Source organism: Mya arenaria, chromosome 5, assembly GCF_026914265.1.
Source record: "Mya arenaria isolate MELC-2E11 chromosome 5, ASM2691426v1".
NCBI lineage: Eukaryota > Metazoa > Mollusca > Bivalvia > Myida > Myidae > Mya > Mya arenaria.
Window position 1 is genome coordinate 43,049,679 of NC_069126.1, and position 23,381 is coordinate 43,073,059.

At 33.1% G+C, this 23,381-nt stretch overlaps 1 protein-coding gene across 2 annotated transcripts in view; it reads right to left on the bottom strand.

Annotated features, from left to right (window-relative positions):
- LOC128234531 (basal cell adhesion molecule-like) overlaps positions 1–13,817 on the bottom strand; it is a 51,183-nt gene extending 37,366 nt beyond the window's left edge. Inside the window, exons 1-2 of one of the 2 annotated variants that reach the window (XM_052948797.1) lie at positions 13,685–13,817; positions 1,228–1,578 (exon numbers count right to left, since the gene is read on the bottom strand). In XM_052948797.1, coding sequence (XP_052804757.1) covers positions 1,228–1,578; positions 13,685–13,739 — 406 coding nt within the window. In that variant the 5' untranslated portion in view covers positions 13,740–13,817. Of the gene's footprint in view, positions 1–1,227; positions 1,579–2,134; positions 2,189–13,684 lie in introns of those variants that run through there. The other variant, XM_052948798.1, reaches the window with a different exon arrangement.
- Positions 13,818–23,381: the final 9,564 nt, after the last annotated feature.

The window sequence follows — 23,381 nt, forward strand, 5'->3', positions numbered from 1 at the left end:
CAACGTATCTTCACACTGAGCCGCCGATACACTGATGACAATTGGTTTTCTTCATTATGAACGTTCGGAGCACGCGCCCTATAGTCCCGATTGCGCCCTCATGCATTTTGATGTTTTCCACGCCTTAAGCGGGATTTACGTGGATTTACGATTCACTGATATGCAGGAACCCACTCTGGTCATACAAATACAGTTGCTAAAGATGACAAGTCGTGGAACCGCGACATTTACACGAAATGGGTAGATCGTCACAACACGTGCGTGAACTGCATGGGAGAATATTTTGAAGAAAAAAAAATGTGACGTGATGTTATATGTTGGCGTTTTTACATCAAAGTGTTTCGTGGCTGTGATAGGGTGTGTAAAGCCGCTGTTAAACTGTTCATGTTCTATGTATTTTAGACACATGTTCGTGTATCCAGTGCGGAAATAAATGTATTTTGACTGTATAATTTTATTTTCTCTATCTAAACATACTTATCATATTTAGTTGTTGTCTATGAACTTTACGAATAGCCATCGTATGTGGGCACCTTAGTATATGTAGTAGATATATATAATTTATATGGAGTACACTTCAATAGCACGTTATTTTCTAGTATATTATTAAAATCGAAGATAACTAACTTTTCATTTTTAACTTTATTTAAAGGTTTAATTGAACAAAAATACTTTTTGTCTGCATGTCTGCATGTCCTTGTTGTTTGTTCATCGTTCATGGTTAAATGCCTATTAATATTTATTTTGTAAAGGATACTCCACATATAGTTCAAGATGTTTTATAAGGATACTTCGAGGAAAGAAGACCTTATAGCACAGGTTCATGTTATTCTGGAATAAGCCTAGTACATGCTGTCCTTTTTATCATAACTGAATACATTTTATAAAACAGTATAAAATAGTTCCAAGTAACTCTCGCGGATATCAACGCTTGGAAAAAAGATTCCTGATTCAAAGGTATGATAAATCAAACATAACATCCTTATAAAAATAAAGGAAGAGTACTGGCTGATATTCCGATCTGGTTTTATTCCCGTGTTCATGTACATATAATATATCATTTCAACATACCTGTCTAGAAGATATAGAGTACTTTTGACACTTATATTATTCTTTTGTGTTATGACTATTCAACACAATGGTTACGACTATTTAACATAATTGTTACGACTATGAAACATAGTTGTTACGACTTTTAAACATAATTGTAACGACGACAATACATACTTGATACGACGATTGTTTGATCCCCACTGTTGTCGGATGTATTTCCTCCTGCGGGTACACAAAACCAAACGTCTCCGTTCATGGCTCTGGTGACGGTCCGAATGACACAGACGTACTCCCTCCTACTGACACAGGAGCAGATAAGATAGGACGGCGGTATTGGGTCCATGGCACAGCCTGATATTCCGTACCCTACTGCGGTTATAGTATCGGGAGATATATAGGAATATCTTTTGTAATAGGTTACATACTGCGTATCGGTAGGCGAAGAACACGTTAATAGAAGTGATGAGTTCTCTTGGATTGTAAAACCTCCAGATGTCCCGTTTCCTGACAAAGTCACGCCCATAGCTGTAAAATTGTCAACTCTCATGAATGTGTTTTTGCTTTTCATTGCAAAGTTTAAAATAAGAATTAGATTTCAAATACTTGAATGAAATGATCGTCTTGAAAGCTGCAATCTAAGTACTCTGGTGAAGCTTTTCCGGAAGAAAATAATTAAAAATTAAACTGTTTGAGAGATGTTTTAATTCGTGAATATTTCACATCTAGGCTATATTGTATAATAGCAGATTTATTATTTATCTTATGTCATTTTTTAATATGCAAGCACTCAGTTGTTTCTTTGAACGTATCCGTGTTTTGAACAGGAACGGAACACTTGTCCATTCGTCCGCAACGAAAAAACAACAGAACACATCGTGCTGGGTTAATTAGCAAAACACTTCATGATTGACGGAAAAATAAGGTTTAAATATTGTGAAAGCACATATAACAGTCGTAATAAATCTTCTTTAACGTGAATTTAACGGCGATGATAAAACACATCAAAACTTCTTCAAAACTTATGAAATAGTGTTTATCTTTTAATCGTTTTTGTGCATATTGGCCTTTTTGTGAGTCTTACATATTTCCGGTTAAGCTAAGTAGACCGCGTTTCGGATGTATAGCTGCCAATAACTAAGAACCTTTTTAGAAACATGCCTGAAAGATATTGACAAATCATGTAATTTTCTTTGAAATCACGCCATTTTGTGAGAGAATGGCCGTTTGTCAGTCCTACGTATTTATACTTGTATATACTACAAGTTAACGCTTTTTGAATATGCGAGTTTTGAGTTTGGGCACATTACGTTGGTAGATAGCACTAGATAGTTCCGGCCTTTTACATTACTGCACCCTGTTCTATATAGATTATCAGAAACCAAGTCTAGGCTATATTCACTATTTGAATGTTTAATACTAATATCAAAAATTTATAACAAAGTTAACTACAACGTGATCTCACACTTTATTAAGCTCTTTCTGACGAAATGGTTTCGAAATAATCAAAACAATCACAAATATAAATACGTATATATATATAAAGTTCTTTCCCGTTAATAATCATATAAAAACATAACCATTTTTATAGTAAAAAGATCTACTATTAAATATCCGTGAACCTCTACTACAAATTCTAGTAAGCATCTGACATTTTCCTTCTTTAGAGGCATACCTATGTATAGTTTGTCTGATAGTGACCAGTTGGATTATGGAGCTATAATCGATCGAATATTTGCGCCGCTTCGTAATCTGATAACATTGTTGTAGGATTACGATTATAAGCAGTGTTCATTAGTCCGCGCATTTCTCTTCCTATGAGTCAAACAAGCTAACTTCTAGTATATACCTTCGATTCAGCTAATGAACGTGTATGGACATTGATTGATTTATTCTCCATTTAACATAGAGGTTTCAAAACAACTATCAAATTCCTTTGCTCTGTTAACTCATAAACATAGTGACATTTAGTCATAGTAAAAACAATATGTATACTGTTTGCTATGACCTGCTTCAATCGATACATTTGATGGATAAGGTGAATGACAAATATATAAAGAAGAAGGTGGTAAAATACGTTTAAAGTAGCCAAAGAGAGTCACTAAAAGAGCAGGAAGTGCATGGATAGGTCAAGAAAGTTGTTATGTCATGGTTATTCTTATTGAGCTGATGGAGATCAAAAACGTTTAGTATGGTGAATGTAGTGACAGTTGATACAAATAGAATAGTGAACAAATGTTCGTAAAGATTACTACAGTGCACCCCCAGCCTTGGATGGGTGAATCTCAATTTTCGTTCATCGACAATGATAAACATATAGTTGCATAATCTGCAAAGAGACAAATTGGTGATTTTATTTCACGTAATATATCATTTTTAAGGACAAGAAAGAGTTAGAGTTCCATTATTGGACTTTGTGGATTTTCAACAGATATTGAAACCGTATCTGACATAGTACCAGACAAGACAACGCAGTTTATTCTCACTGAGATAACCAGTAAGCCATAAAAAAGAGAACCGGAAATACCACTCTCTGAAAGGTTGAAAAAAGACCTTCATGCCATATGCAATAAAAGGTTTTTGCAAAGTCGCAGAATACTGCTACAACTCCTTTAGCCACATTTAGAGCGAGGCAGAAATAATGATAGATCGATACATGCTGATTAAAGGTTGAGTCCTCTGGAACAAGGCCTGACTAAAATGGGGTTAGGAAATTCGTTATGACTAGTAAGTTGAACTTGTATTTAAGCAAAGTTCTTTCTAGAACATTACTAATAACACTCAACAGCGATATTTGACTGTAATTACTAAAACCTTAGGGATCTAACTTCTTAAAAATCGCGCAGACATGAGCCAGTTTCCACCGGATAGGTACCCTAATAGAACGAAGAGAGAAATAAAAACTGTCTCGAATGAGCTGTGAAATTTCGGTTGAAATCTCCCGAAGGGTATACCTGTTAACAGAGTCTGGTCCTGTTGCCCTGCCAGTCTTCAGAACCTTTATTAAGTCAAAATAATATTTCCTAAAAATATCACAATCCTGCAGGGAAAGAGAAACAGAGACAAAACGAAGAGGTATGTAAGGTACTGTAAGAAGGGTCTGTGAATGGAAAAAGTTTTTCAAAAGATTCGCGTTATGGATATTTGATTTGTAGACGGTGCCATCATGTATGAAAGGGGGAATTGGCTTTAGTACCGATACATGAGAAGTTATTTTTTTAATAGTTTTCCAAAAGTTTATTGAGGAGAAGCTAATATCCCGAGGTATCGAAGCAATTTTTTCATAATGTGTTTGCTTGGCAATTCTTATGACATGGTTGGCATAATTGCGTGTCGTCCAATAAGCTCGCAAGTGGTGTTCATCATAAGAACGTCTGGCTCTTTATTATGCTCTTCGTCTTTGACGGAGTAACAAATAAGTTACGAAATTCATTATGAATTCACTGGGGGTCCGAAGTGCGAATCGTTATAAGCTTTGACGGTATACATATTTAAAAAAAAAATCATAAGTTGATCAGTGAAATTATTAGCCTACATATCGATATTTGTGCAAAAACAGGAATTCCAGTCAAAAGTTGACACATGATTGAAGTTTGACATAGTCCCATGTGAGCATTTTCAGATATTTGTTTAAATTTTGATCCGACCGTTTTACTGAATTTCAATATGGTTCCCAAAACAGTATTTTAAAACAATATCTGTTGATGAAACTAAGAATTAGGCGAAACGAGATTCTGAGGTTTCGGTAACATAAGTAGCCCCTCGGATGCCATGTGACAGATTGAATTGTTGACATACGGACTCAAAATTTTGTCCAAATAATGAGTTATTCAATTCAAGGTTTAGTATCAACCGCCAGTGATATTGGAACGTAATAGTTTCAAGTACATATGAAGTGGATTAGGAGGTCTGTAAATAGTACCCAACAGAACACGTTTTGTTTTCATGAGTAATTGAGCCAAAGACAATCTACATCATTAACTTTAAGATCACGTCGCTCTTATACAAATTTGTCAGATTTAATGAAAACAATGACACGTCCATGGGGGTCAGATGATCTTTATCTTCTAAAAATGAGTATGAAAGACAGGAAAAGGCAATGTTAGGTTTGAGCCATGTTTTAGTAAAGGCTAAGATATCAAAGTTCTGTAAGTCAGCAAACAAAATGTGTTTTTGTCGTAAAAACTCTGCACATTGTAATGTACTTTAATTCCATCCCTTACCATCGACCGCCGTAGAGGCTTCGGAAGAAGATGACGACAGACCGGGATTTGAATGAACATAACCAGGAAAGAGTAGAAGCATAGACAGCCAACAAACTTGTTTAAAATGAGTATAATAAACCGACCCTAATTCGATATGACTGTGCCTATTGCAATAGAAAAAAATAATGTCATACCGGTGCCAAATAGCTTTATAAATAAGTGATATCTACATACTGACTGACCTGGAATACAAAGAGAACGAGGGAATGCAAGATCTATGGTGAAATCCCTTGAGTAACATAGCTAGCATTTTAAAGTTAAAAGATCTCTTAAAAAGCTATGATTGGGGGTAAATTGTATCGAGTATCTGTCGAGTGTTAACTGACGTGGCATAATAAATAACAAGTTCTAATAGATGCGACTTCCGACCAAAACCATGATGTGATAGTTAAAGGAGTAACTTCCTTAGAAACTAGAAATTGTTGAAATTGAGATATGAAGGAAAAATGCAGACGGTTTCTGCATGTATTTCGTGGAACATATGAAATAAACGTTATGAACAGGAAATATTTAATAAAACATATGTTTTATGTGACTAGTGTTCTTATCGAATATTGCAAATGATTTAATGCGATCGTGAATGCGCTTTTAATGTGTCTACAGATGTCTACAGATGTTCACGCTTTTCACCGTACAGTCGAGGTTTAAATGACGTCAGATCGACCTACATATTATTTTATAAATGAAAGTCTTCGCTGTTATTGCGACCGGATTAGTTGATGAGATTGAATATTTATGTGGACATAACTATTTGTTTGTTTGTGTGTGTGTGTGTGTGTGTGTGTGTGTGTGTGCGTGCGTGCGTGCGTGCGTGCGTGCGTGCGTGCGTGCGTGCGTGTGCGTGTGCGTGTGTCTGTGCCTGTGTGTGTGTGTGTGTATAGACTATAAATACAGCATGTGAACTAACTTATATAAAGTTAACATTTTGATCTTAATCAGCTCTTCAATCAAATATTTGTTAACCTGTTTATACAAAATTCAAGTAAGCATTTGAAATGTGCATTCTGTTTGGGCTTAACCCTGTTCATAATACGTCTGACAGTTACCAGTTGCACTTAGAATACGAGTTTTAAGAGCAGACCATATGTATATATAGGTATTTTTTGCACCGCTTTGTGATATAATAACATTGTCGAAGTAATACGAATATACGCAATGTTCATTAGTCCGTGCATTTCATTTCCTGTGAGTCAAACGTGCTAACTACTAGGATATGCGTTTGATTCCGCTAACGTATGTGTATGAACATAAATAACAAGCAAGGAAAGAAAATGATAAATTCACAAAAAAAAAAAACAGAATCATTTCGACAGAATTGAGAGAGAAGCTTGGTAGCTTATACTCTCGCTGCTGTCACTCTTTCAAGCTCCTTATAATAATGTTATTGTGGTAACTATTTGAAGATATAATGTTATCGTTAAATGTGATAGTTCAGGTGGAAAGCGAATGACAAATATATGAAGAATGCGTTTGAAGAATGAAGGTAGCCAAAGAGAGTAACAAAAAGAACAGGAAGAGAGAAACGAGGATGGATAGGTCACGAAAGTTGTAGTGTCAAGGTTGTTTTAATTTAGCGTAGGTAGATCGGCAACGTTTAGTTTAGCGAATGTAGTGCGGACGCGATTAAACGCCTAATAGCAGACACTTGGTTGAATAGGTGATACATTTGTGCATGGTATAGGGGACAGGTGAAGAAGACAAGGTAGGTGTCCTTAACTTCACCACTTTGGCAGTTTGGACTGTTGATGATTTGTTTAGAGAACGAAGCCTTACTGAAATCGGGTTAAAAAACGTTATGACGAATTAGTTGAACATGTGTTTAAAGCAAAGATTTTTTCTTGTACCTTACTTATAACATTCAACATTCGACGTAAATTACTGAAATCTTGGCGATGACTAGTAAGTTGAACGTGTATTTAATCAAAGTTCTTTCTAGTAACTTACTAATAACACTCAACACCGATATTTGACTGTAATTACTAAACTCTTAGGGATCTAACTTCTTAAAAATCGCGCAGAAATGAGCCACCTTCCACTGGTTAGGAACCTTTAGAGAATGAAGAGAGAAATACAAGCGGCCTCGAAAGAGCTGTGAAATTTCGGTTGCTATCTACCTAAGGGCAAAGCTGTTTACAGAGTCCGGTCCTGTTGCCCAACCAGTCTTCAGAACCTTTATTAAGTCGAAATCATCTTGCCTGGAATTATCAAATCCTGCAGGAAACGGATAACAGAGACAACAGGAAGATGTCTGTTAAGTACAGTAAGGAGGGTCTGTGATTGTATAAGTTATTCAGAAGATTTGCCTTGTAAATAGTTTATTCGTAGACGGTGCCATCACGTATGAGAGGGGGAATTGGCTTTGATACCGATGTAGAAGTAGTAATTTTTTAATAGTTTTCCTAAAGTTCATTGAGGAGAAGGTATTATCCCGAGGTATTGAATCAAGTTTTTCATAATGTGTTTGCTTGGCTAGTCTTATGATATGGTTTGCATGATTGCGTGTCGTCCAAAAAGCTCGCAAGTGGTGTTCATCATAAGAGCGGCTAGCTCTTTAATATGCCATTCGTCTTTGACGGAGTAACGAATTTCATTATGAAACCACGGGTTCCGGAGTGCAAATCGTTATAAGCTTTGACGGTGTACATATTTCACAAATATGATCAGTAAATTTATAAGCCTACATATCGATATTGTGTGACAATAGGAATTCCAGTCAAAAGATGACACAAGCAGAGTTCGACATAGTCCCAAAGTAAAAAATTCTAGATTTTCTTTCAAATGATGAACTGACCGTTTTGTTTACATTTTATCGAAGTCCCACAGGTGGTCTGAATAGAGAGGTTTGACTGTAATTTCAATACGCAATCAATAGGGCAGTGATTACGAACAAACTGATCCAGAAATAGTTCCCAAAGACTACATTTCAAAAAATAAAATGATGAAACTAAAAATAAGTCGAGAAGATATTCTAAGGATTCGGTAAAATGAGTAGCGCCAAGGATGACTTGTGACAGATTGAATTGTTGATATACGGACTCAAACTATTGACCAAATAATGATTTGTTAAATGCAAAGTTTAAATCTCCTGTAATAACTATATCTTTTATACCAGTATCAACCGCCAGTGATATTGGGTTGGAAATTGATTCAAGTACAGTTTAACACCGTTAATCCAAAATCGTAGGGACCCAACAAATTACTTCGGAATAGCGCTGTTTCGGATTAACAATCTTCCGCAAATGACAGCGTTCGCGTCGCGAATAAATACTAAGTCGTGAAGATTGCAATGTCGGTATCACGTTACCTTCATATACATACATGATTTTATAAAGAATTAAGCATAAACAGCTAATCATCATTTACATGTAAATAAATCACAAATGTACACATACACAAAAAATGGCATACAACAATATTACAAAAAAATGCATTTTATCTCATATTATGATAATCTGCTTGACGTACCAACTGTTTTCCATCATTGGGTGATATAAATGTCTTTAAGCCTTAATCTCAATTGAGCAATAAAGCATGTAACATTTATTACCGAGTCCCTAAATAACCACACATCATTAAAACCAGTCTGCCGAAGCATTTCCTTAATATTTGAAAGCCAATTACTTTCGTTGTTTGCACATTTCTGTAACATATTAACATATATAGCATACAAAATACAAGTATCATCATAGCAACTTATAAGCTAAAACCAATATTTAATAATGCGTATCTTTCTGCTGATAATCAATGGTAACCTTCCAGTTTCACCATACAGTCCACTATTACTGGTTGCTTTTATACCTTAACTTATGCTTTAAAAACTTTTAATGCAGTCTCTCAATATTTTCAGCACTCAAGAATCCACACAGTTCACAGCAATAGCTATGTACTGAAGTTACATAAGTATCAAACAAACCAAAAGTCATCTTCAGTGGTATACACATATCTTTTATAATATAATTCAATGAACCTACAGATTTAAGTCCTTTACTGGCCACGTTTTCGATACCCTTTCTATACGTGCCCCTTTAGGTCATTACAATTATTAAAGTTTTCTACCACTTCGATTTGGCTCCCTTTAAACGCGAATACTTCACACCCAGTCAGTTGCCTACCATTCCTAAATATCATAATTTTAGTCTTTTCTATATTTACTGTCAATTTCCACTTCTTACATTGTAATCCTTGGGCGCTGTTACTAAGCAATGCACAATCGTCTGCAAACATTATTAGGCATATAGATAAATGGTCAAGTGTTAACCCGTGATTTATGTTTTCTTGTCTCACCAATATAACACTTGGTTTGAGTTATCTTTCGAATGAAAAATATTTGTTGATTTAGTGTTTAATAATTGAAAAATAATTCGTTATAATACTTCTTTATTATAACAACACAAAACATTTAAAACAAAATGACAGCACATGTATGTATTCGGAACATAGCACAGTTTTTATTTTATTTTCAAAATGATGTGATGTTGAAATCTGTTGATTCCGTTGATGTATGTTTTATTCACATATACGTCCAGTTTGTTTGCAATTATATACACACTACATCACCCAAATGTATCGCTCATGTTCTGACATTGATGTTTGTAACATACTCGTGCTCAATGTCAGTCTTTAACAAACGCTAATTGTGCTCCATTGTCACCTCAAGTCGATGCCCGAGTGTATTTGTAATATGGTATGTAAACCTATAACATGATCGAATTCGAAATAAGAATTGATAAATAGGTGTAAAATACCAAATCGGGACCGTTACTTCTACCTCGGAATAGCGATTATTTCGGAATAGCGATTTTGGATTAAAGACCAAAAATTTAGTTAAACAAATAAGGAGTAAAATCGGGACCGAAAAACAATTTCGGATAAACGGTGTTCGGAATAGCGGTGTTTAACTGTACATATATGGTTGATTTTTATGGGTCTGCAAAATGTACCCAACAGTACACGTATAGATTCTAATTGAGTAATTTGAGCTTAAGACATTCAACACCATTGAGTTCAAGATCTCGTGGCTCTTATACAAATATGTCAGATTAAATGAAGACACTGACACCTCCATGGGGGTCATTTAATCTGTCTCTTTTAAAATGAATATGAAAGGCAGGAAAAGGCAACTCCGAATATTAAAATGTAAGCTCGAGTCATGTTTTGATTAAGGCTAAGATATCAAAGATAGGTAAATCAGCATACAACATGTTTTTGGCCGTAACAACTTTGCACATTTTAATAAACTATACTTAAACTACAAATAACCACAGTAGAGGTTTCGGAAGAACAGGGCGATAGGTCTGATATAGGACCGGGATTTTCATGGACATCACCAGAAAGATATACAATCATGGACAACCAACAAATAAATTCAAAATAAGTTAAATGTTTAATACCTTTTGCTTAAGATTGATTCTAACAGAATAAACCGACCTTCGATATGTGCCTATTTAAATAGACATTTAAAATAATGTTATACCAGAAACCTGAAAGCGAAAGAGAAATAGGGAATACAAGGTGTATGGAGGAAATTACTTGAGTAGCCTTAAAAAGTTATGTTTGGGGTGGATGTTATCAAGTTTTTTGTCGAGTTTTAAGGTGGATATAAAATGTGTAACGCGAATGTGCACATCATAGTACAATTACGGTTAACGTCAGTTAAGTTATATCGAAAGCATAATTTAAAGTTAATAGAGTATACTCCATGCTTTCGTTTTGTTAACGGACGTGACAAAATAAATAACAAATTTTAATAAATGCGACTTTTCCGACCAAAATTATAATGTAATTGTTAAAGGAGTAACTATCTTAGAAACTTGAAACTGTTGAAATAAGGCTATGAGATACGAGAGAAAAAATGAAGACGGTTTCTGCATGTATTTCATATAACGTATGAAATATACGTTAAAAACGGGAACCATTTAATAAAACATTTTTATATCACTTGGGCCACGGGATAAGAAATTATGTCCATTTTATTTTACCGAATAATTCAATGCAATCGAATATGTGCCTTAAATATGTGTCTACAGATGTGCACACTCTTCTCGGGACAGGCGAGGTTCAAATGACGTTAGCTTGACATACATATCATTTTAAAAATTAAGGTCTTCGCTGTTATTGCGAACAGATGAGTTGATGAGATTTAATCTTTTTTTGTGGAGTGGACAAAGCTAATAAATGACTTCTATTTTTTAAAGTGAATATGTGATTATTTGAAATAAAAGTGAATTAACTAATTATTTATTAAAGAGGTTAAGAAATGTAATAGCTTACTCAGTTCAATGGGAAAAAATAAAAGGGAGGATGTACTTCAGTCTTGTGAGTGAACATTGAAGATATGTGCACTTTAGGTTAATTTATTTGTATATATTTTCATTGCATGAAACAAAAGTGTCTTGGTGAAAACGCACGGTGTCTTGTAAACATATTCTTTCCGTGTAGTACTACCAGCTTGGACGAATTGCTGATGATGAAATGAAGGTTTGATTCAGGTAGTAATCTTAATATGTTTTAATTTTAAAACTTGCCTAATCCAATTAAAAGTCTGCTATTAACACCATGTCAGTCCTATCAAAAATGAATGATTCTTTTATCATAAATAAGAGGCCAAACAAACTTTTAACAGAATGTTATCGGAAATAAAATTGGTTTGTTTGTTTGTCATAAAAAGTCATTGAAATATTGAAGCTAGAAAGTCATTTTTCCAAACAAAAAATATAGCAGAAAGTAGCTCAGACATGTGGCTGATATGAAGTACATGAATACGCAAGTGCACATATATTATTGGAAAATAAGCTAAAATAAATAGCTTCAATTTGATTATCGTTGCAAATATTAAACGGCTGTTATGGTTTATAAATCTATTAACAATTTTACACCGAGTTATATAAGATACATTATTAAGATATCGAACAAAACAAAATATGGATAATGATCTTCTATACAACAAGACATTGCTCACATTAGACGTAAAACACAATACAAGAAACATTAGTATATGGTACAGTTTGAAAGTTTGGAACCTTTTACCAGAAGGAATACGTAAATCTAACACGAAAAAGACATTTAAAGCCTGCTACAAGAAGTTCTGTTTATATCATCAATTGCAAAAACCATTGTAAGAATAGTATCCATAATTCCATGAATATAGATTATAGATTATGTGTATGTCGAGTAAGGTGACTGTCCTACTTACGCAGTTGATTAATTCTAATGAGATTTCTTGTTAACATTTAGGTAAAATTTGATGTATTGTTAAGTATTGATGTGTTAATTTGATATATTGCATTCATGTGTCTTTATGATTCCGTATTACAATTTAATACGTAACATTTAAAATATAACATAAATTTATGCTTACGTTTTAATTCTATGCATTTTTTATCCCGAAGCGATAATTTATTCCTATCATAGGTCATGATGAAAAACATTTGTAATGATTCTTTTTAACAATATGCAATTTTGCGGTAATAAAATGTGTTCTCATATGTATTTCATTGCATTCCTTCTTTTAGTGTCATTTCATTTTTATTTTTTTGTTTGTTTATGTTCTTATAGAAGGCCACATTGTTATGTTTGTTTACAATATAATGGCTATGTCGTAATGCGTTACCTTCTTTAAATAAAGTCATTATCATTATCATTATAATTATTATTATTATTATTATTATTATTATTATTATTATTATCATTATTATTATTATTATTATTATTATTATTATTATTATTATTATTATTATTATTATTATCATTATTATTATTATTATTATTACTATTATTATTATTATTATTATTATTATTATTATTATTATTATTATTATTATTATCAAATTAAACCTCAACAATAATTATAATCATAAAAGAACATTGTTTCAGGTTTAGAATGTTAGAATACAAATGATTGAATAACAATATATATATATATTTCTAATTCATAGATGTATTATAACAACAAGGAAAAAGAACATAAATAGCTAAGTTGCAAGGTACCAAGTATATATCACTTAGTGTATCTATAACAAAACAAGATCATTTCTTAACTTATAACAGCTTTACTACCTTTTGGTAAAACATCTGGATTACATACTGCAAAAAGTGTTTTTTTGGAATCACTAACGCTTGAATAAAAAAAACATATAGTGTAAAAAATTAAATAATATTAATGTTCGATGAGCAAGGTAAAACAGCCTAGTTCTCAAAATATCAGATTTTTCTCTTGTCTGTCATTTCACTTCCTCGTTATGTTATAAAATTCATCAACATGTAAAAGCTTATCTCATCAGCGTTTAGCTTTCGACGTGTATTTACTTAGGAAGTACTTAATTATTTTAGGTTACACAACGTAAATATATAATAAGTGTTCTTATTCTCACCTAAGTTTGTTATCCAATACACAACCAGTATTAACTTTAAGATTTGAGTCAACATGACTGCATGTACACTCGTTCATAAATTTGACATATGATCTTACAAATGTAGTGCACAATCAGGAAGTTTAGAACGTGGGTGTAGATGATTTGATAAACTGATAATGTAACATACATATACTATACACTTTTCAATCAACTTTTTTGAAAAGCTTAAAGCTGCATTCTCACAGATTTACCGGTTTTACAACTTTTTTATTTTTTGTCTTTGAATGAGCAATTTTTTGCGTAAATATCTGCAAACCAATGATGAATGACAAAAGATCAGATTGCGGATTTGCATATTTCCGTTCGAAAATTTTATGACTTAAACCATTTCTAACTGTTTAAGAAAAATGCATAAAACATCAATTTTTGAACTTAAATATAAAAATCTACAATCTAATTTTTGTCAGCAGTCTTATATGACTGGTTTACATGCATTTTCGCCAAAATTGGCTCGTTCCAAGACAAAAAATAAAAAAGTTGTTCAAACGTTCAATCTGTGAGAGTGCAGCTTTAAGTCTAGGTTCAGATATATAGACCGTGTTTCTTCTTGCAAGAAATTAAGCATGTTCAAAGGGTTTATTATGTAGAAATTTTTAATTACAAATCCGTGATTAGGAACATTTCTGACCAACACTAAAAAACATATCCTTAAAAAACATTTAATCGCAAAGCATCTGAACATTTTCAGAAACGGTATAACAAAGAATAATTTCACTTAATCGGGACAAAAATGTGCAATTTTAGAAATGTTCGAAATTTCCCTATATGAAAGATTTATTGGTAATAAAGCACTTTTGTGTGACTTAAGGAAGACAAATTCGGTAAAAAATATAAACTTTAAAAACATACAAGTAAAACATTGCTGCAAATGCAGCAATGAAAGTGCTCAGCGAAAATGATGGTTTGGTTTGTTTATATACAATCTGAAAAGTAAACTTAAATAATGACTACCCGCTATAAGTTTGGCAAGTGTTTTTTAATATTGTGTACACAATGATAATTTTGAAATAAACAAGAAATTTGAAAGGTAATTCATTTTTTTATACTGCACCATGTTCATAAAGATTAAAGAATGTTATATTGCAAGCTTTATCATAAGTGATTCAGTGAGCAATCGTATGCCATATATAATGTGCATGAACATTAAAATGCATTATTACCAACTAATGATAAGCAGAGGCTCATGAAGGACTGTGCTATACTGGCTTGCTTAATATGTTCATGTTATGTCGGAAGTTCTGAAAGTCATCGATCATCAAGCAATTGCCCATATATTAGTCAATTCTACAAAACATTAATCATGTTTGTTGTGGACAAGCTGATATATGGTTTCTTATACCATTTCAAGGGTCGAGACTCAGTCAAAAATATACACAACGGACCAAATTAATAAAAAAGTATTTTCTTACAAGCATTGAGTGTCTGTCCAAGCTGCTAGAATCTTATTTTAGTATGGATTAAAGTCCCGAATGTGGATCAGGAAATGGACGTTACAGAGGGCGCATTATATGTGCGCAACCTTTTAACATGCGCCTCCCACACTCAGAACCACAATGAATAGGAGAAAACGTGTTTGCATGGGAAGTCGATGTTACTGCGATTTGTCTTCAATTTAGTGAGGGTTGAATGCATTTATCATAAACAACTCTTAAACTAATGTGTTCAATAAATGACGGCGAAGTAGATTGGCAATGTTTCCATGACCTGTGTTATCTAATTGTGAGTTCGTGCATTAACTTTTATTAAAATGAACATATAGGCATTAATAAAAGTTCAATAGCTGACTTTTATTAGCATACAATGTTGTTTTCGGGCTGTTATGTTAACGATAAAACAACCGTCGTTTTCGGTAGAAGACATGCATCATTCATTTATTTAATCCGACGTTAATGGCCGTTTTATGATTATCTCATGTCCGCCGATTTGATTCAAAGCAACGACTTATATGGACATGATTTATACGTCGTATTTAATGAGCAAAGAAATTTTCAACATTTCAATTATCTGATGCTGAAAATGAGCAGATTTTAGTTGATTAAACGGAAGCGTTATGGCCAGGCCATTTGCACAAAGTATTCCTGACCAGTTTAAATTAGCTCCTAAACACACACACACGCACGCTCGCTCGCACGCACGCACACATACACGCACGCACGCACACGCACGCACACACGCACGCACACACGCGCGCACACACACACACACAAATATATATATATATATATATATATATATATATATATATATATATATATATATATATATATATATATATATATATATATATATATATATATATGTATATATTTATGTGATCTGTTAAAAGAAGTTACAAATCGGTGATACATCGATTACCCAAGTATTTTGACTAAATTATCCATCTAATCAACCTTATTTTTAAAACAAAAAACAATTTTAAATCGACTTTACACTAAAAATATATCATCTAAGCCTGAATCAACTGTCTTTTAGGCCTGATCAAACGTTTTGTTAAACTTTTCCAAATACAATATTGCAGCTACCAGCTGCCATCGCTGATTGGTTCCACTCCTGCGGTGAAATCGGAAAAAGGATGTGTTATACATGCATAGGCTAGAAACCACCAGTCATGTGCTTTTCCGTAGTAAAACTGTCAATTCACCTCTATAAAAGAATGTCTCTTTTCCCGGAATGGACAAATTTCAAAATTATGTCTTATGAAGTCTTTATTAAATATTGATAGCAATTAGTTATATGCCAGTCATATACAAACATACAAACATAGTTGGTTCCCGGTTATTAATATAGATTAATCAGTATGATCAAACGACATTTCCCTATTTTATCCATCAAAAATATATAGTTCTTGCTATTATAAAATTTTAAATTAAAACACTTATTCTCTATTTAATTCAAGAACTCAGTCATGGCAGTTAACATATTCACAAGGACCTATATAGATGCTGTGGCAACAATGAAGATATTTGTTTTTCTTGATCGTCACAAATCATATTGGTATTTGTTTAAAATAAAGTCATTTAAATGTGTATGTGCATACATTCCTAAAAAAATAAAATACATAACCGTTCAATGTAAAACTATTACCATTGAAAGAGGTTCCACCAAGCAAAAAATGTTGGACGGCAATACAAAAATGTGTAGTACATACCTGTGTTTACATATACCTGATTTTAGCAAGGTTGTTTCAAATATATATGAAAGTTAGTTCATTCAATATGTAAAAGTAATGTTTATTGAATTCAATTATAATATGAACTGCTTAAAATATATTTCAAAGGAAATTGTAGTTTATATTATTCTGCTGTATTTGTCTTTAATAGTCTTTTTAAAAGCAGTCTTTTTATGTTCTAGTAAAATGTAAACAACATATTTTTACATATTTAAAGATTTACTCAAAAAATAAGATCTACCACCATTATTACATTTGTTTAATTTGAGAGAAAGGTACAGAAAACACAGAATATCTACCTTATGAAACGATATTTGATCACTGTTAATCTTTTAGGACTCACCGGTCATCTAATATTTGTGCGTTTTCAGCTATTAAATACACAGTTACAATCTTGGTATCATTAATTCCCATAAATGCATTATTTAGTTATATATGTCTGTTCTACATGTTTACGTATTGATGTTTAATACGAGTGTCACTTTAACATCTTGCAACAACAGTGTATTTAACTGGTTTGTCCACATGCAACATGCAGATCTATATTAACCAGATATATACTTTATTCAATATAAAATTAGGCACTGCCTTTGACGGGCTCTCGCGATAATGTAACCGGATGTGTACATATTTTAACGAGTTTCACTTGTTCTTTATTCATATTCATATTCATTCTGGTCTCAAATCGCACTCACATATATATGGTCACTTGTAACATAATTACGATGCCCTATTTTAATACCTTGAACAAAAGTGTACTACATGTGAGGTTTAGTGAAAAAAAAAACAGTTTTTGCAAAAGATCATAAAAGAGCACCCTATACAATTAAATGAAATGTTAAGAGTCTTGTTACATAGCTGAATAACTGTCACCGGTAACCTGTGTTAACTTAACTGTTATAACTAATTTAACGAGTAAGAGCCAGTATTTACGTTTTAAAAGACAGACTATGAAATTACCATACCTTTTATTCAATACAACAACTAAAGACGACTCGGAGCTTTGCAGCAAAATCATGCAAGTGCTTATCCAAAACTTTAGGAGATTGAAAAATGATTTCAATGAAAATATTAATTGTGAACGTTCAGTATTGCAATCTTAATATGTTTAAGTTCTCTTAAAGGAATTAAATTTACTTTTTTGTATAATGGGAAGATCAGAATGCAGATTTTATAACACAAATTCATTAATCAAGTATGCTTAAGGATTAAGAAAATGTCTAACTTTGAATGAATATTTCATGAAAATAATAGAGTTTTTTTAGAGGAGACTTGAAGTGTCTAAATCATAAGCTCTTTAGACTTATAGAATTGTTTTTGTAGGACTTTTTCTGAAGAAATTTAAAAATATGAATTTCCAGCCCGCTCTTTTTAAACTGCTCGCTTTGTAGTGCAAATATAATGTTTTTCAGTAAAAACGAGTTAACTCAAAACTATATACTTCAACTGTTTAGATAGTAAAGCGTGAAATATTTGCCTAGGGAAACGAGAGAGTTTTTACAGTAAGGTATTGATTGGTCAGTTTTGCACGCGGATTTCATGATATGTCTAAAGTTGTCATGTTGTCACTCTACCAGTCGAGTTCACGCTGTAAGCATCGTTAATTCATTTTGCGTTGAACACGATGCCGTATGTGAATCACACAATGAATCTATATCGATGAATAAAACTCAACAGTCATACTTTGTTAGCCGACACTTGGCAAATGAACACAGGTTTCAAGAGTTAACTGTCTCCTGACCTGTCGGTTGCACAGTGTAGTACTTCTGTAGGCAATGCTTATATAAGTGTTAAAGTGTCCTTGGTTTTTTAAAATGTCTAACACGTGTTTTCTTTGTTGGCTGCACGTCATCACTCAATAAACTGTTCGTCTTGAATGCATACTTGTTTTAGTAAAAACGAAATCAAAAGACTGCAAGAGTCACATAATCACGCTATACTATAAGTCTGTAAAGTCTGAGGTAAGTGGGAAACAATTTATGGCAATGAAATTGCATTCATAACCATCGATTGAGTCGCGTTATGTTTATATGTACTCTGGTACAGTAAGATGTCATAAAATCCGGAGCATCAAGTCAAATGGGTCAATGCAGTAAAACAGATACCGAACAAATCTGAGAAGGATCTTCAATCAGGTTTTCTCAAAATATTATAATGCACTTTATGAATATGACATTACGAAATCGCTACTGGTAGTGCTCCATTGACAACTAATGGCCATGTGCGCAAAATGGGATGTACTAAAGAAGTAACTTGAGTTTCGAGCTTATATAATTATACTAAAATAGGTTGTTAAATTGTTAATTTTGTTGAATAAACTAATGCTGTTACTTGTTAAGGGCCCGAATCCGAAGTTGTTTTCTTATTTTTCTAAGATTTTTTTTTTTTTCTGATGAAATTATCATTCAATCATTCGTTTATTAATTCTTTTGATCATTCAATTATTCATTCGTTCATTCATTAATGCAATAAGTCAATCAATTAATCAAACATAACAATTCCAATAGCAAAATGATATGGAATGATATTTGAGTAAAAAATGCATTATGCTTGATGACATTTGTATTTTGTCTCACGACCACTCCATTCCGCCTGTTAACATTGTACGTTCCATTATGTTTATAGCTTGTTGCCTGATGTTATTTGTATTAAGCTTCCTTACTATCCTTCCTTTGCTGAACAATGTATGCCTGTGTTTAGAATTTGGGTGCTAGTTATTGCGTGTTCATGGTTACAACATGCATACTGTGGTTTGTCAATAGTACATCTGAAATATGTTTTCACCATTGCAACATTCGCTCGTTCATGTCTTGTGTGTATATGTATCCTTCTGTTTTGCCTGCCTGCCTTCTTCGCTTTTTTACGAAAGGAAACGGAACATGTCGAAAATCTACGACTGTACTAGTATAGGCGCTGAGACGGATTCCTCCCACCCGTTCTAAGATCAATACCCCCTCATTTAAAATGTCCAGAGCAGAAAACAAAAAAGCTATTTTTGTTTTTGTTACTTTCATATCTTGAATTTCCAGAAGTTATTATCGTCTACCAACACTTTTAACAGGCACACAGTGAATAAAATTCTTGCTGGCTTGTTATTGTTATAGGCCACAAAGACAAGATTTTGTCACATTAATACTGGATATAAAATTATATAGCTTGACTATTGCTTGTTTATCTTGCACTTGTCAGCTACGGGCAGCAAAACATTATCTGTTTGAGAAGCTGAGGTCATTATCGCAGAAGAACAACTACAACGGCAGCACCACCCATCTCGTTTTGGTCGCACATATTTTGTGCCTTATGGAGTTGCACACAGGGACATGCAGTTTTATATTTCGCCATTAAATTTAAATGTTTTCATATTTTCTTTATAAATCAAAAATAATACAAGTACATAGTCGACTCATGGTACTTCAAATACTTCTTTCAATCAGTTTTGTCGAGACTGCTTGTGAAACTCAACATTGTCACCATAATGGTGTTGTGTTTGTGTTGTGGTTGGTCGAATGATTGCCATGATGACATGTTGTGTCGTGGACATGGGCCAGGTGAGTATGTTCAATTAAATTCAAATTCTTTATTTAACAAAGATAGTTCTTTAAGTACACAATTATCATAAGGCTTTCAAAATTTTATAACATAGTACTGATAACTATACTTAACCATACTTGAAGAAAATAGTGGGAGTGAAATAAACAAAAACTACTGGTGGAAGTGATGAATTGCGATGATGATGGCGATGATAACAACATTGATGATGAGGATCATTAAATTATGATTATGATGATAATGATGGTGGTAATTATAATAATTGAAATGACTATACGGTGATAGTGATGAAACGTACATAATATGGATCTTGTGGCAAGCTTTGGACATTCAAATTCAACCACTGAAGAAGCCATATGGCGAAAGCGCTTCAGTTATCTAATGATATTTAAAGCTGAAAATCTATGTAATTATCTTTTATTCGCTGATTGTAAAACTATATATAACACTAGGTATATATCTTCATCTCTTGTTCGCATAAGAATATTGTGTTTAAATTGTATTCGGTGTCAAAATCATCTAATGTTACAGATTTAATGTATGGGCTTGTATATGGTGGATTCTGATTTTCAATATTTATCATATATGATATTTATGACTTCTTAGCGTATATCTATATTGAGCGGTTTAAGAAAATAGTGTATGTTATATAAGAAGTACATTTAATTGTACAAAGAGAAAGAAAAAGTCACATTTTGGTAGAAAATGATTTTTTTGTATATCGGAGTTTGTTATAAGCTAGTTTGTTAAATGCGAGCTTTACTCTAGTTCAAAAGAAATAAATCTTTAAATGTTCTACCTTGGTGCTTTTAGTTACTTTAGACTCTTAACGTTTTACTAAAAAGTATAAATATCCTTCCTTTTTCAGGACATCACACCATATCGTGAAGATAAGTATAGACTCTTCCAGGCGCTCGGAGGGGAAAAATTATTTGTTAAATCTTCAGACCAAACACAATTTCTCGACAAGCTGGTGGAAGCCTACCCAAAACTGAAGGACACAGGAGGTTAAGTGCTACTTAGGACTTTTAGAAACATCGAGAAATAAGCTTGACATTGATTTCATTACCACCAGGCGGTTATAACGCGGCCTATCTAGCAGACAAATGCTGCATCAGGCCAATCCAGAAGAAAAATGTTGATAGATGTTTTACTGTTCTCTGGTAATACTTTAATATGAAACGTTAATAATATAAGTTTTCATATACCCATAGGGATAAATCCTTGTTGTACATGTTCTATGTTTTTGGGTAGCTCTTAACAAGATATTTTAGAGAACCACGTAAAAAAGGTTGATTAAAATCTATATTTAACATGTCTTCAAAAGATGCCCAACAAGTTAGTGAAGAATGATTGCAGTCCCGTTAACTGATAAAAAGATGAGATGCTCAATATAGACCTCCAAATGTGATCTTGACCTTTCAGATAAGAGCAGTAGATCATACAATACACCATGTCCAATAGAGCCGGACAGTAATGTGAAATTGTATCGAATTCCCATTATTAGATAAAAAATATTGTTGAGATATAAAGTATTGCTATGAAGTTCATGTAATAAATAATATAATGTATCACAATGGTCTCCGTAAAAAATCAATTCATCTCTGTTTAGGTCACCATTCTTATCTTACGAACATTCGATCGCTTTAGGATATGTTAATGATGACCCTAAGACTTGAATAATAACTATCAAAATACCTGCCTTTTGCTAAACACATATCTTATAAGGTATCAATACCTGCCTTTTGCTAAACACATATCTTATAAGGTATCAATCAACTTCGGCCCAGGTCAACCGCTAATGGCTCTGTCCAGAACATAATCAAATTACTTGCCTACTAAAATTATGTCAAAGGGATTTAGAAAACCTAAATTTTACGTCACTGAAACGATTGATTGACGAGCCCTTTTTTGTGGCGATAGCCAGCAAAATCCTTTGATTGTTGTCACATGAGGTTATAGGTATCACAAAAATCATTACACTTTAAAGTAGGAAATTAGAAACGTTTCTTAATAGTCAACTGCTATTGGGGTCAATTAGAAATTATAAAAACCCATTTTGGAGTTCCATCAGTAGTCTGGTTCTGGTTTGAATTTTAAATAGTCTACCTGGTTTAGATCTAAGAGTCAGCTTTGCCTTCGTTTAATAAAACAAGATTTTCGACTATTAAGAAATAAATAATTGCTAACAACTTGAATCATCTGACGTGTTTTTATTTACTTTATAAATATACGATTAAACGGCTTAGTGTATATGACGAGGATTGGACCGTGGATGCAACAGCGCTTGAATCAATGGACCGTGGCCAAGGATCAAAACACAAATTGAAGGACAGACATGGTCAGTTTCTTTACGTTTCCTGAAGTTGGGTTTACTTTTAAATTATTAAAATAACTAACTAGTTCATTCAATTATTATTAAGCATATTTACATTGGCAGAGGTGTTCCAACAAATAACGCAGGCTCTTAATAAAAAAACAATTGTCTCACGAATAATGCGCAGCAATTTGAGACTAATAGTAGAAACTTAGTACAATGCGCGCATGTCATTAGAAAGAAAATTGGAGAAATATTTAAAACACGCGTTAAACAGCTGTTAGAATATCTGCTCAGTTTTGAGTTGTATCAAATTACATCAGACATTTTTCGGTGGGACACAGGGTCCAATCTAAAATATAATCTCGCGAGTATATTCTCGCCTAAAGTAGACAAACCCAAGGCATTCGAGATTCATAAAACCGGTCATAGAGTCTCATCTACTGAGCGTATTTCTGGCAGGGATTTGCGGTAGGAAAATTTGAACTCGAGTAAAGAGAAATAACCCGCACACAATTGATGACGCGTTTGTAATCGCGTATAAAGAACAGATCATTATGAATAAATACGCAGCTAGGAAAAAATTGCAACATGGCCGACTTCAAAGGACTGATCGCCCG